The sequence below is a fragment of the Symphodus melops genome (genome assembly GCF_947650265.1).
Source record: "Symphodus melops genome assembly, chromosome: 2".
Classification (NCBI taxonomy): Eukaryota; Metazoa; Chordata; class Actinopteri; order Labriformes; family Labridae; genus Symphodus; species Symphodus melops.
In genome coordinates this window covers 27,936,640-27,949,192 of record NC_136692.1, presented here as the reverse complement: position 1 = coordinate 27,949,192, position 12,553 = coordinate 27,936,640, and the positions used below count along the sequence as shown (strand labels likewise).

The window sequence follows — 12,553 nt, the reverse complement described above, 5'->3', positions numbered from 1 at the left end:
AATAAAAATACATTTGTTGGAAAAATCAGGAGAAATAAGAGAAGAGTACAAAAAGTATAAAGTGAAAAAACAATATACAATATAAACAATTATTTCTACCAAGAGACATTGTTTCAGGGTTTACAGTCATTATAGTGACAGGGGGTTCATATCTGCCCTGTGAAGAATCCCCAGCTGCGTGACAAAACACATCGTGGTCAGTTCATTCATATCATTTTAATTTGAGCTAACACGAACACCCCTCCACCTCATCCATACTTGGTGTCTTCCAACTGACACGCCCCGCTTTTAAGCCAGTGGCAGGCCTCAATGCTAATTGGCAGTTCCTGGATATGAAAGTGGAGTGCAAGCATGGCAGAGGCAAACAGATGACATGTGTTTCTAAATGCTTAGTCATGCTATGCTAACTTTAAGTCCAACCTGCCAGCTTGTTGATTTGAATGTACAGTAAGCTTGGCTGTGGACTTGCTCTATGAAATGGTCTTCAGCTCCACAGGTTTTTTCTTTTTTCTGCAGAGTGAGGACTCTTCTTAGAGTTTAAAATGCTTCACATCCCTGAAACATGAACAGTTTGTTCCCCTCTATTCTGTTTAGCTCATAAAAAAGTATGACACCCACGCCACTCTGCACACAGCGACTTGTCCATCTTCTTCAGTCGTCTGTCGTTGTATGAGTCTGTTGAATTGACTGTCTGCCTCGCTGAAATGTTCCATAAAGTCGCAGAAGGGAAATGTTCCAGTGAATCTGTTTTGAGCGCATGTGAGTCACAATGCAGGAGGATTTAAAAACTTTTTAAAAGCTTTAAAACAGCAAGGGGAGGATTTCTATGAAACAGAAAAGGTGTCTCCTCAATGTTGGACACACCTGAGCACATCTCGCTTTGTTAGCTTGTGTGTTTGTGATTGTCTTCAGAGGGTTTGTGGACCCTCCTCAGGCCGTGTCCTGGGGGAGGAGACATTTCAAAACAGGTGAAATTTTTCTCAAGGATAGTTAAAAAAAAAAAAAAAAAGTCCTACCTTTGTAGGATAGAAACCATGAAGAGAATAGAGACGGAGCTGCCCCTTTGGAGGCCTGTAGCCTTCGTACTTGGAGTGCTTGTGTGATAAGTGATGTGATGCGAGGTGTCAGTGTGTCATTCATCTGCATTCATTTTTTGAAGTCTTTATTTTTTACCTGATAAATGATTTGATTTGGACGCCTGATTGGACAGAAGTAAATCTGTCTCTGGCTAACCACTGCTGTCATTAATGCTGCTGCTGACAGCTTGTGTGCAGATTAAACGGTAAACATGTCAGCTATGTGTCACCAGAGGAACACATTGTACAATATTATTACTAAATGTCATTGACACCTTTTTGTCTGTTTGTTTGCAGGTGGAGGACAACAGCCTCTCTCTCTCTCTCTTTCTCTCTCGCTCTGCCTGTCCATCCGTCTTTCTGTGTATGCAGCTGAGCAGCAGCATGCCTGTATGTTTACCAGCAGCACAAGCAGAAGCATTATGGAAGTGAAAGAGCGTCGTCCATACTGCTCTCTCTCAAAGAGCCGCAGGGACAAAGAGGGACCGTACACAGGTGAGAGCATCCATCGTTTTCACACGTCTACTGAACATACTGTCAACTCATAATGAATTTACCTCCCTACATTCTTTTTGCTGTATTTACTCTGCGATTGTGATCAAATCAGAAATGACGTCTGAAATGATGTCCATGTTTTGTGCTGTAGGTTCATCAGGGGACAGTGAGGACTGTGCCATCAGCTCTCAGGGGCTCCGGGTCCCCACTCAGAAGTCGTACTCGTCCAGTGAGACCCTGAAGGCCTTCGACCAGCACCAGGACCAAACCAGGTCAGACCTGAGAGCTGCAGCAGGAACTCAAATGTGCTCAGAACTAAATTATGCTCCGTTTGGGATCATGTAAGAAATGTAAAAAAAACAACAACAAAAAAAAACTGTGGTCCGTAGATGTTTAAAGAATGAAATCAAGACTTTTCTTTGGAGCTGTACTCTCAAGACTTGTGAATCTTAAGATCTGATTTATTATCACGAAATTAAAATGAATTTGCTATAAATTCTCTTTATTCCCACGTGATCTTGTTGTTCTGTGATTTTATCAAGCCGTTAGTCAAGCTGCTCATGGCTGCGCTCTCTCTCTTCTTTGTCTGACAGGTTACTGTACGGGACCACGAAGGGACACAAGGACATGGTTCACCGTGAGCAGGATGATTACAACAGACAAGGTGGGCCTGACACACACACACACACACACACACACACACACACACACAGAGTTGCTGGTCTCAATCAGTACGTTTGTTGTGCAGCTTCAGTGTTTTACATGCTCGGCCTGATCGATAAAAAAACCCACAGAAAGATCCAAACAAAACGAGCCGATCAAGACAGAGGCAGTCCAGCAAACTGTGTTTTCTGAGGTCAAATTACTCACTGTTCAAATCAATCAGAGTTTTTATCAATGGAGCCTGGTGTTGAGAGTGATGTCAGGATTCTTACTGTACTTCTGTCACACATGGGGAATAACAATTGGACAAAAACAACAACATTCAATGGACACTTTGTCGGGTCGATTTGTCCCTCAGGGTCTTTAAAAAAAAACAACCAAACAAAAAAAAAACGGCTCATCTTGTGCAAAACTTTACAGCTAAATCAACTTTATTCTGCAGTCTGACCCCGACAGCTGGATGTCAACATGATATGTTGTATCCAAAACGTTAAAAACCTTCCATACAGTTTAATCATTCTGTCTAAAATATGTGAAGATAGAGCCGAGGTGAAAACAAAAAAAACCCTCCTGTTATTTAGGTGTTGGTAGTTTTTTTAGTTGAACTGTGATACTTTATTTTCATTTTACAAAAAAAAAATAATTATTGAGTTTGTAAGATCATCTTATTCCTACAAATACATCATTTATAGATAGCACAGCTTCAGGTTTTTACTTTCCTGTTCCCAAATAAAGTCAATACATGTGTAAAATGTGATTCAAATCAGATTGTGAGCATTTTTTAAACATTGAAAGAACATTTTTAATATCAAATGTCCAAACTAAGAAATGTCACTGTTCTTGAAATCTTTTAAATTTGGTACGAGGAAAAAGAAAAATGGTTTGGTCACGGTCGTGTTCACGTCTCCATTCCATCCTAAGAACAACACCGTGTCAGCTTTTCTCCTGCAGCTCAGCTGGACCTGTCCGCTCCTTTTTTTCTTTAACAAATAAATACATAGTTTCATGTTTTATCTGAGATGACAACTCTTTTTCTTTCATCAAAGTTTTATTGAATATGTGTAAAATGTTTGTGTTGCTACACGGTGTGGAAGCCTGAACTTAACCAGGCATCATTGAAGCCATGAATCTCAGGAAGCTGTCAGGTTTCTAAGCAGCAGGAGAGCTCAGGCTATACTCGTCAACTAAGACCTTTAACTTTACAGTGAGTTTGACCTTTGACCCTCAGGTCATCGTTTTAGAGCTCCTGTGAGAAAAAGCCAAAAGACTCCAGGTCTCGTTTGTCCTCAGTGAAACTTGAACTGCACTTTGCTCTAGAAGGAATTCTCATCTTGATTTTATTACAGTGTTTTATATTATATTATATTTTGTTGTTTTTAAATTTAAAAAAAATAATAATAATTTGACTTTGTTTGGGTTCACCTTTTATGGTGACGTCTTTGTGTTTTTGTCTTCTGTGTGCTCCTGCAGCAAAACACATTTTCCTTTGAGGAACAATAAAGAAAAAAAAAATCTGAACAGTTCTCAAATATCTTTTTCTTTAATATCATAATTAAACATTAAAGGAAAACATAACGGATCATTTGTCCAACACTTGTTTTTGACTCAGGTATTTATTTTATTTTGTTGTATTAATGTACGGGGTTAATCAATAATGATGCTTTTTCTCCTAATATTCCAAACAGTGCTTTTAGAAGCAATGAGAAACAGTGAGATGCCGTACAGAGAAAGGGAATATGAAATAAAGGAAATGGTAAAATGGCCCATTAAAAATGCTGAACCTTCGAGAACATCCATTGTTCTGCAGCTCCAATTAACACTGCGTCAATATTTGAGAAAGGGGGAAAAAAATTGTAATTACTCAGTCATCTTATCGCCTTCGTTTTCATGCTGGCCTAATTGGAGCTCATTTAAAATTAATATAAGTTTTAATTGAACGGCAGCACTCGTTATCTCTTGTTGTGCCATTTATTACGGAAAGCTTTTATCATTTCTCTTTTTGGTTTTGCTGATTAAAGATGAAGAGGCACACACGGAGATGTGATCGTTTATTTGTCTTCATTTTGATTCGAGAGGTTTATCACTCGTGTGTTTCTCCAGCCTGATTTCAGCTCATTGTGAAACTGTTTCTCCTGATACATTTGATGAAAAATCCTCTCTGGAAATATTCACCAGCCACCAGAAAGTAGTAAGTTTCAGCCAGGAGCAGTCGGTGCTTTCTCCACCCACAGCAACAGGAGCTGCTGCTCCAGTGTAAAAATGAATTGTGTTGTTCCAGGAGACGTCATTAAAAAACGGCCTGCAGCCCCTGAACCTGCACGAATCCTTCAGATTTGATTTGATTTATTTATTTATTCCGAACATGTGACATAAGACAAAGGTGAACATGAAAAATAATAATAATAATAATAACTAACAGAACAAAAAAAAACAGACAGAAAATAATTAATAATCATAAACAGTGGAAAGTATAATTCTGAAAAAAAAAATGAAATAAAAAAAGTATGAAAGTCACAGAGCTCTTCATTTGATCTCTGTTGAACAATCTCACATTTAAATCTTTTATTTGTGCAGATTTTTTTTTTTTTTTATTAATTAGGAAGAGTCTGGAATAACAAACCTCAGAAATCATTTAGACTTCATCCTTCCTCACGTTGACATAAACTGCTGCTACAAATAACTGAATCCTTAAAACTCAAATCATCAATCAATCACCGCTGATGTTCAGTGTTTGCTATTTGTGTCGTTACAGACGAAGTGTTGGGAAGTCATTTTCTCTTTTCAATGATTATTTTTTAAAATATACTACGACCGCCGCTGGTTTAAAGGTTAGTCTGTGCGGCCCACGTGTGGAGGCTGTGGTCCTCCAAGCAGGCAGCCCGGCTGGAAATCTGACACGGGCTCCTCTCCCACGTCCGTCTGTCCCCCGTCCCCCGTCTCTCTCTCTCTCTCTCTCGCTGTCTCTCTCTCTCTCTGACTCTACAATAAAAACAAAAAAAAGCTCAAAACTAAAATGTGTTCCTCAGAATATGAGTTTTTAAAATGACATCTTTGTAAAATACTATCACAACATAGTTTTCATTTAGGAATCAGGAGATGATTATTGAGTCCTTCATCCAGTCAGCAGATTGATTTGTGTTTGTCTTTGTTTTGTGTGATTCATTTCATCAGTGGATCTGGAGACGGGAGCAGTTCAAGTCACAATCTGCAGATGACTCTCACTATGAATCTGGAGTTCTCAGGAGGGTTGTTGTTGTGGTATGAGAGCAGTCGATGAATGTCTCTGGACTACTGACTGATAGTGTTGGTGTGTGTAAAGTTATGAAGGCCATCTTCACTCAAAGAAAGAAAGAGAGCGTTAATATAAAAAAGATTTTTTCCTATTTAAGCAGTGTGGGATACACTGAATACAATTTCCGCTTGGACGTCTTTATTTGGACAAAAGTCGACATGATTTCAGTTTTTCACATATTTTTTGTTTTGTCTTCATATCCGTTGTCAGATATAAGAGGCCGTATTCAAAGGTTTGAAGATATAAAGCACAGAATGTGTTTTTCAAAGACTCAGAACAAGAAAGAAAATCAGAGTCATTAAAAAGTAGAACAGTTTGTCTTTAAAGTTTCACACATCAAAAATCAAAAATCCAAAATATTTCAGATACTATTCTTTCAAATGTGTTTGACTGTGTTCCTAAAGTGTCCGTGTTTGTGTGGCAGGTCAACACTTCAGTCTCCGTCAGCTGGGAATCTGCGAGCCGCCGTCCCGCCGCGGCCTGGCCTTCTGCTCCGAGATGGGCCTCCCCCACCGCGGCTTCTCTGTGGGAACGGGCCAGGACCTGGACGCCGACAGCCAGGCTGTGATGTCACCGGAGCGCGCCATGAGGCTGTGGGGCCGTGGGGGTTTGGGTAAATCCTCCGGGAGGAGTTCCTGCCTGTCCAGCCGCTCCAACTCAGTGCTTACCCTGACCGACACGGAGCACGAGAACAAGTCGGACAGCGACAACGGTAGGACGCCACCGCCACGCTCTGATTTCTTCACAGGTTCAAAAACTCTATTTGTAATACCGCTAACACACACACACACACACACACACACACACACACACACACACACTTTCCCCTGCATTCTCTTCCACTGATTTTACAAAGTACATGTTTATCTCTGCATATACAGTCGGTGACCTTTGTCATTTAGAAGTGCACATCAGTTACACAAAGCTTCCTGCCAGCTGGGACGCCCAGCCGGCTGAATCCTCTCATGTTTCTCTGATTCTGCACGCTCACATTTGATCTGTCAGGCGCTTCTGTCGCCTGTGAAGAAGATTTGGCGTCGTATTTTTTGAATAATCCTCAAATTATAATTTTTTTTAACATGACTTAATTCTTTGAAGAATTAAAAAAGACACTGGCTGAATCTGATGAAAATGTGAGGGTCACGCAGCCTTATCATTTCTGCATTTTAGTGTCGTTGACTCAAAGGGAAATCAGGACTTTTATGCTTGCACACAAAAAAAAGAAAATCAGACGTGTGTGTGTGTGTGTGTGTGTAATGTGCAAACTAATAACAAATCAAACAAACAGGTTTGCTTTCAGAACATAAATCTGCAGAGGAGTGAGGCATCTTCTGGTTTTGGAAATCTCAGTTTTGACTCGATTGGTAGAAACTTTGTCCTGTTGATGTTTTTTTCTTACAGCAGCTCACGTCTAATGCTCAACGTTTTCTGCAGTAATTGTTGTAACATGTCAGTGTGTGTGGGGGAGTTTGAACAGCGACACATATAATGAGAGAATAATCAATAACCAAACTGAAGGGCTCCGACATGATCCGGCCCTGCAGAAGAGCTGGTGAATGAGCTGCAGTGTTTCACACAGTGTGGGATAAAGTTGTGAGAATCTCATGTGGATGTAAAACTTTCTAAATGTGCTACGTTACGTTTCTGAGGATTTATTCAACTCGTTTGAGAAAACCTGCAGAATATGACCTGATGATGTTCCCCTGGTTGATTAGGAAGACGTCAGTGAGACAGCAGTCCTCATAGTTTAGTGTTCGAGTGCAGATGTGTTTGTGAAGTCATATTTTGTGCGCGTTTGCACTTTTTCTATTTATTTGTTAGGCCTATTCATTATCCTCCAGGTAGTTTTCCCAAACAGGTGTCTTTATTCTTAATAAAAGACTTGTTTTGATTCCTCTCACACACACGCACACACACACACACACACACACAGTGTTTTCATTAAGCCTGACAGAGGCGCATGCACAGTGGGTTTTCATTAAGACATGTGATGTTGTAATTAACATTGAGGTGAAGTGCTGACTTGTCGTATTTGCTATATTAAGTTTGATAATGTTTTTATTAAATGGCATTATGCTGTGGATGTCAGAGCTCTGGAGGAAACACTTTGCAGCTCTAAAAGTGAGTAGTCGTCAAGTTTTCAAAGGCTAATGACTCCTTAAAATGCAGCTGTGTGTGTGTGTGATCTCATTTGTTGCCGTGTGAAGATGAAGCGGCGGTGGGTGTGGAACGCTTTTATCAGTGGTAATAGACTCTTTGTGTCCTGTATTAGCGGCGGCTGGATCATTATCAGGAGGTGATTAATCCAGATGAAGGACAGATAGCCATTAAGAAGTGTGAAATCATGAATGTCACGGCAGGTGATACGACCACACGACGCCGGGGAGGTCACTTTATGGCTGCAGGCTTCCTGTAGAATCGGAAAAGTTTCTCTCCTGAAACTTCTCCACTGAAAGAAGAAGCTACAGGAGCACAGGAAACCACGCAGTAACCAGGGATGTGCTTGAATGAAGGATTAAGCGTCGTCGCCCGCGCTAGTCGGCATCAGAATTACTCGTTGGCTGAACGTAATGTTCATTTTGAAGGCTAAACATGCCTGTTCCATGGCTGATGGTGCTAACACTGCTAACGTTAGCCACGCTCAGCAGGTGGCGATAGTGAGACTCACACTATAAACTTCGAGGCCCGTTGTGTTTGTGTTCAAGGAGTGAGTCACTCCGTGTGTTCAGTCTCACAACATGCCGCACGTTTTTTTAAATCCATGAAAAGTGATCACATCAAGCAATTTGAAGATCTTCCAGCAGACCTTCCAGGCTTTGAGAGCACTCACACGAGGCAGTGCTTGGACACGATTGTCCCTGCCTCCCCAGCAGGGGGCGGCTGTGGAAGAGTTGTCGTCTCTCAACCGGAAGGCCGAGGGTTCGATTCCCAGCTCCTGCGAGCAACATGTCCGATGTATCCTGAATTGCTCCCCCTGCTGCTAAATAAAGTTAAAAAAAAATAAATTAAAAAAAAATCCCTCGCTCACTCACACTGCTCCAGGACAAACGGGGCCTGAGCGCTCTCGCACATAAGGTCATGATACAACACATGTGTCAGATGGCTTTACATGATTATGAAGTGTGCTCAGTTTATGAGACAGGCGGACTGGAAATAAAATAAAAAATAAAATAAAAGGGTGTTCCTGGAGCACGGCTGAATACTCGGGTTTGTTCACAATCAAGACCCGAAAACTGTGATCTGAGCTGCCTGCAGAGATCAGGTCAGCTGAGCCGGTGTCGACTCGTCCATCTCTTTAGAAAACAGACTTTGAAGGGAGAGCCGTTCCTGATTTGTCTCGACTTCTCTGACCTTCCTTTAACTGATGAGGGAGATCTTACAGATTCTTTGTTTTTAACCTCGGCTGCGTTGCCTTGCTCTGTGTCAGAGCAGCGTACAGACCGGAGTCACACTCGCATTGTGTTTTCTTCCTGTCGCTGCTTTGTGCAGTAACACAGCTGCTCTGCCATCACATCCGACTCCAGCCTTTGCCTCTCTGCTATCAGGGTGGTAGTGAGTCGTGTGGAGAGAATCCTTGACAGTAAACGCATGTGAAGAAGCAGCACTCAGCAGTCACCTCACTCTCACCTCGCGTCTTCACCCTCTCAATGATGGTGGAGGTATTGTTCTGTAAACAGCAGGCGACACATCTCCTCCGCTGAGAACGCCTCTTGTTCTTCCCTCCCTTGATACTGACCCTGCAGGTTCATGGCAGAAAGTCAGCGTGCACGGCTATTTGTGTGTGTACAGTAACTCAAAGCAGCTCCTGTGATTCAATCGGGCGGCTTTGTTGCAGGTGGAAGCATAGAGAAAGAAATGAAAACCTGAATAGATGGTCCAATAGGAGAGGAGCGGGAAACATCAGAGAGAAGGAGAAGAAAACGCCGAGCGCTTCAATGGTTGGAGAGATTCAAAAGAGAAGCAGGCGGAGAATAAAGAGCGGAGTCTGAACAGGGAAAAGGAGAAGCCTCTGTGCGTTATTTGTTCTCCTGAGAGGAAATATTAGACCAGAGACGTCTGGCTCGCTCCCCAGTGGACACAAACACACACACACTGGCACACACACACTGGCAGACGTCACACTTTTGTGGTGTCTGGACCCATGGGTGCCCACATGCTGCTTGCCCAGTTACCTGATAGTGGTGACCTCAACTGCAGGAACAGAAAACAGAAGATTCATTTCTATTGTCTGTCATTAACAATGAACACAGATATCTTTACCGCAGGTTTGAAGACGAGTGCTGATCTGCATCTGTACGAGTGTACATTGCAGAGCGTACCAAAGACAAGCGAAGCTCAGAGTCTATAAATGGAGATAAAAGCACATGTCAACCAAACGAGAGCTAAATGTGAAAAGGGATTAAAAATGTTTGCAGAGAAGGAACAACAGACAGATGTCTGGTTTTGTGCCACAGTAAGAAGCTTAAAATATATTAGCTGACCTCCCCTGCTAAAGCTGTGTAAGTCTGAGTGTGTGTTCGCTGCATGTGTGTGTGTGTGTGTGTGTGTGTGTGTGAGAAGAGAGAGGACAAGGGTGAAACTTCCAGAGTGAAAAAGTGGGATGAAAAAGGGTAAAAAGGACACAAGGAAAGGAGAGAATATAAGAGCTGAAGGCAGCAGGCGGAGAGAGAGGGAGACGGGGTGTATCTCATCTTTGCTAACCAGATTACTTTACTATGTGTCAACAAAACACTTAATCCAGTTGGCATCTCTAAGCAGCTTAACACTATAACCTTAGCTGTTATACACACACACACACACACACACACACACACACACACACACACACACTCCAGATAGTTTGGGGACTTTAGGGAGCTCTGTGTTTGCAGGCGGATGTTGTACTGACGACCCAGGAGGTTTTTGGTTCAAACACACAGGCGAGCGTTCGAAGCTCGACGCCAGCATCTCAACCCGACTTCACGTTTTTGACTTTGGTTGATTTAAAGACGACTCATATCATCCTTCTCCTTTTCTTCTTCTGCATTATTTCATTCAATCTCTGGTTTCCTATTGAACCAGGTTCGTGGTGCTTTTCCGGCGTGCCTTCTCGCCCACTTGTTGTTCTACTTAAATCATGGACACATTGAAAAAAATTGGCTGCTGGATTAAAGCATCAACGTTGGTCATTAACAAAGATTCTGTAACAAAGGTCATTTAAAGGGAGACATTTTTCCCCCAATTTGTTATTTGCTTTGGTTATTTTCGGGTGATTTTAACCTTTTAACCATTTGATCCCTTAGATTTCCACAGAGTCAATCTGTTGACTCCTTTTTTGTCTTTTTAGATGTACATGCTCTCGCCTGTCTTGGTCAGACTCTGAGGTTCTTTTAATCCATCCCGTCTGTCAGCCGTCTCTTTGCTGCTTGTTACCTGTGAGCTCTGCGATGTGGAGCAATAAAAGAGGGCGTCAGATAGATGGAGACGGACAGAGAATGATGGATGGATCATTTCAAAGCGTGATCGCTGTCTGTCTCTCTGCATGTGGGACTGAGCTCCGTTTGATTCGTGCTGCTGTGTCGCAGGGAACACATTCAGTGGACAAATGAATTCTACTAGCATTTCTTGCTTTCACTTTTTCTGCAAACAAATTAAAAAAAGTAAATTTATCATATTTTACTGCTTGTTACAAACTGCTTAGTCAAAAAATGAAAAGAATGAATGATTTTTCTATTATTTTGCATCTTTCTCTCTTCTTCCACCATTTTCAGCATCTCGTTCCTTTCTTTTCACTTCATTCCTTCTTTAATGGAGAAGAGTGACCTCTGAAGTGTAACAGACTTCAAACGAGGAAGATGTTCTTACGTCTTTTATTATGAAATATTCACTCGACATGGTGAAAGGATCTATAGAAATCGCTGTATCTCTGAAAGTGAATAATGGCTTTAACTGAAGTATTGTATGGAGGCCCTGAGAGGACATGCAGCCATACATTCTGAATCACGCTATTTGCACAGACGCGATCTTAAAAAGCTGAGCTTTGTCTTTTTAAGAAGCAAAACAACAACGAAAAAAGAATGAAAGTTTAATTCAGAGGAGGATGAGAGATGGGCATGAATAGCAAATAAAGAGAGGAGAAGGATGTTCTTGCATTTTAGCACTTATGAGGTAAAAGTTGAAATTAGTCAAATTAAAACACAATTTCAATAATAAAAAATAAAGAAAATAAATCAAGTTTTTCTCCACATTTCTGTAGTTTCAAGACACACAGAATAAAACAAAGTCAGTACACACACAGGTTCTAAAAGGCTTCTCGTCTCTGTTTGTTTCAGCGGTGATTTATAAATTATTTTAATTTTATTTAACTTTATTTGAAGGGATGTCAGTTAAAAAGTCAAAACGAAACAAAACAATCAAAAGCACGCATGACTGTGTTACTCTTTGTATCGCAACAAAACTCTCACAGGCCTCTGTGTGTGTGTGTGTGTGTGTGTGTGTGTGTGTGTGTGTGTGTGTGTGTGTGTGTGTGTGTGTGTGTGTGTGTGTGTGTGTGTGTTGTTATGGATATTTATTCTTTAAAATATTCATAGTACAGTTTTATTAAACTATACATCAGGGGGCTTAACGCAGTGTTCATCTGCTCTCTGAATATTTAGTCAAGAACAGCAAAAGAACATCATAGATATTTATCCTGTGCAACACACACACACACACACACACACACATACAAATACATACACACACACATACATTATCTACAAATGCACACACACACACACACACTTTATCTACAAATGCGCACACACACACACACACACACACACACACACACTGACATGTCAGACATAGAGACAACAGATGAGGCTGCAGCAGAAGACAGATCGCTCTAATAAGTGAGCTGCATGTGGAAATGTGCAGCTACATAAACATGCATCAGGACGCTGTGAAGACATCAGTCTGTCGTGCACGCTGCACTATTGATGGCTAAAGTAGATATTACTGCAGGTATGGAGTATTTGCTCAGCTGCTGCTGTATTCAGGACTAAAT

The 12,553-nt window shown here is 41.4% G+C and overlaps 1 protein-coding gene across 1 annotated transcript in view; it reads left to right on the top strand.

Annotated features, from left to right (window-relative positions):
- Positions 1 to 695: 695 nt before the first annotated feature.
- tenm3 (teneurin transmembrane protein 3) overlaps positions 696 to 12,553 on the top strand; it is a 212,732-nt gene continuing 200,874 nt past the window's right edge. Inside the window, 5 exon segments of the mRNA XM_079338171.1 lie at positions 696 to 759; positions 1,374 to 1,571; positions 1,723 to 1,843; positions 2,165 to 2,235; positions 5,951 to 6,238. Coding sequence (XP_079194297.1) covers positions 705 to 759; positions 1,374 to 1,571; positions 1,723 to 1,843; positions 2,165 to 2,235; positions 5,951 to 6,238 — 733 coding nt within the window. The 5' untranslated portion in view covers positions 696 to 704.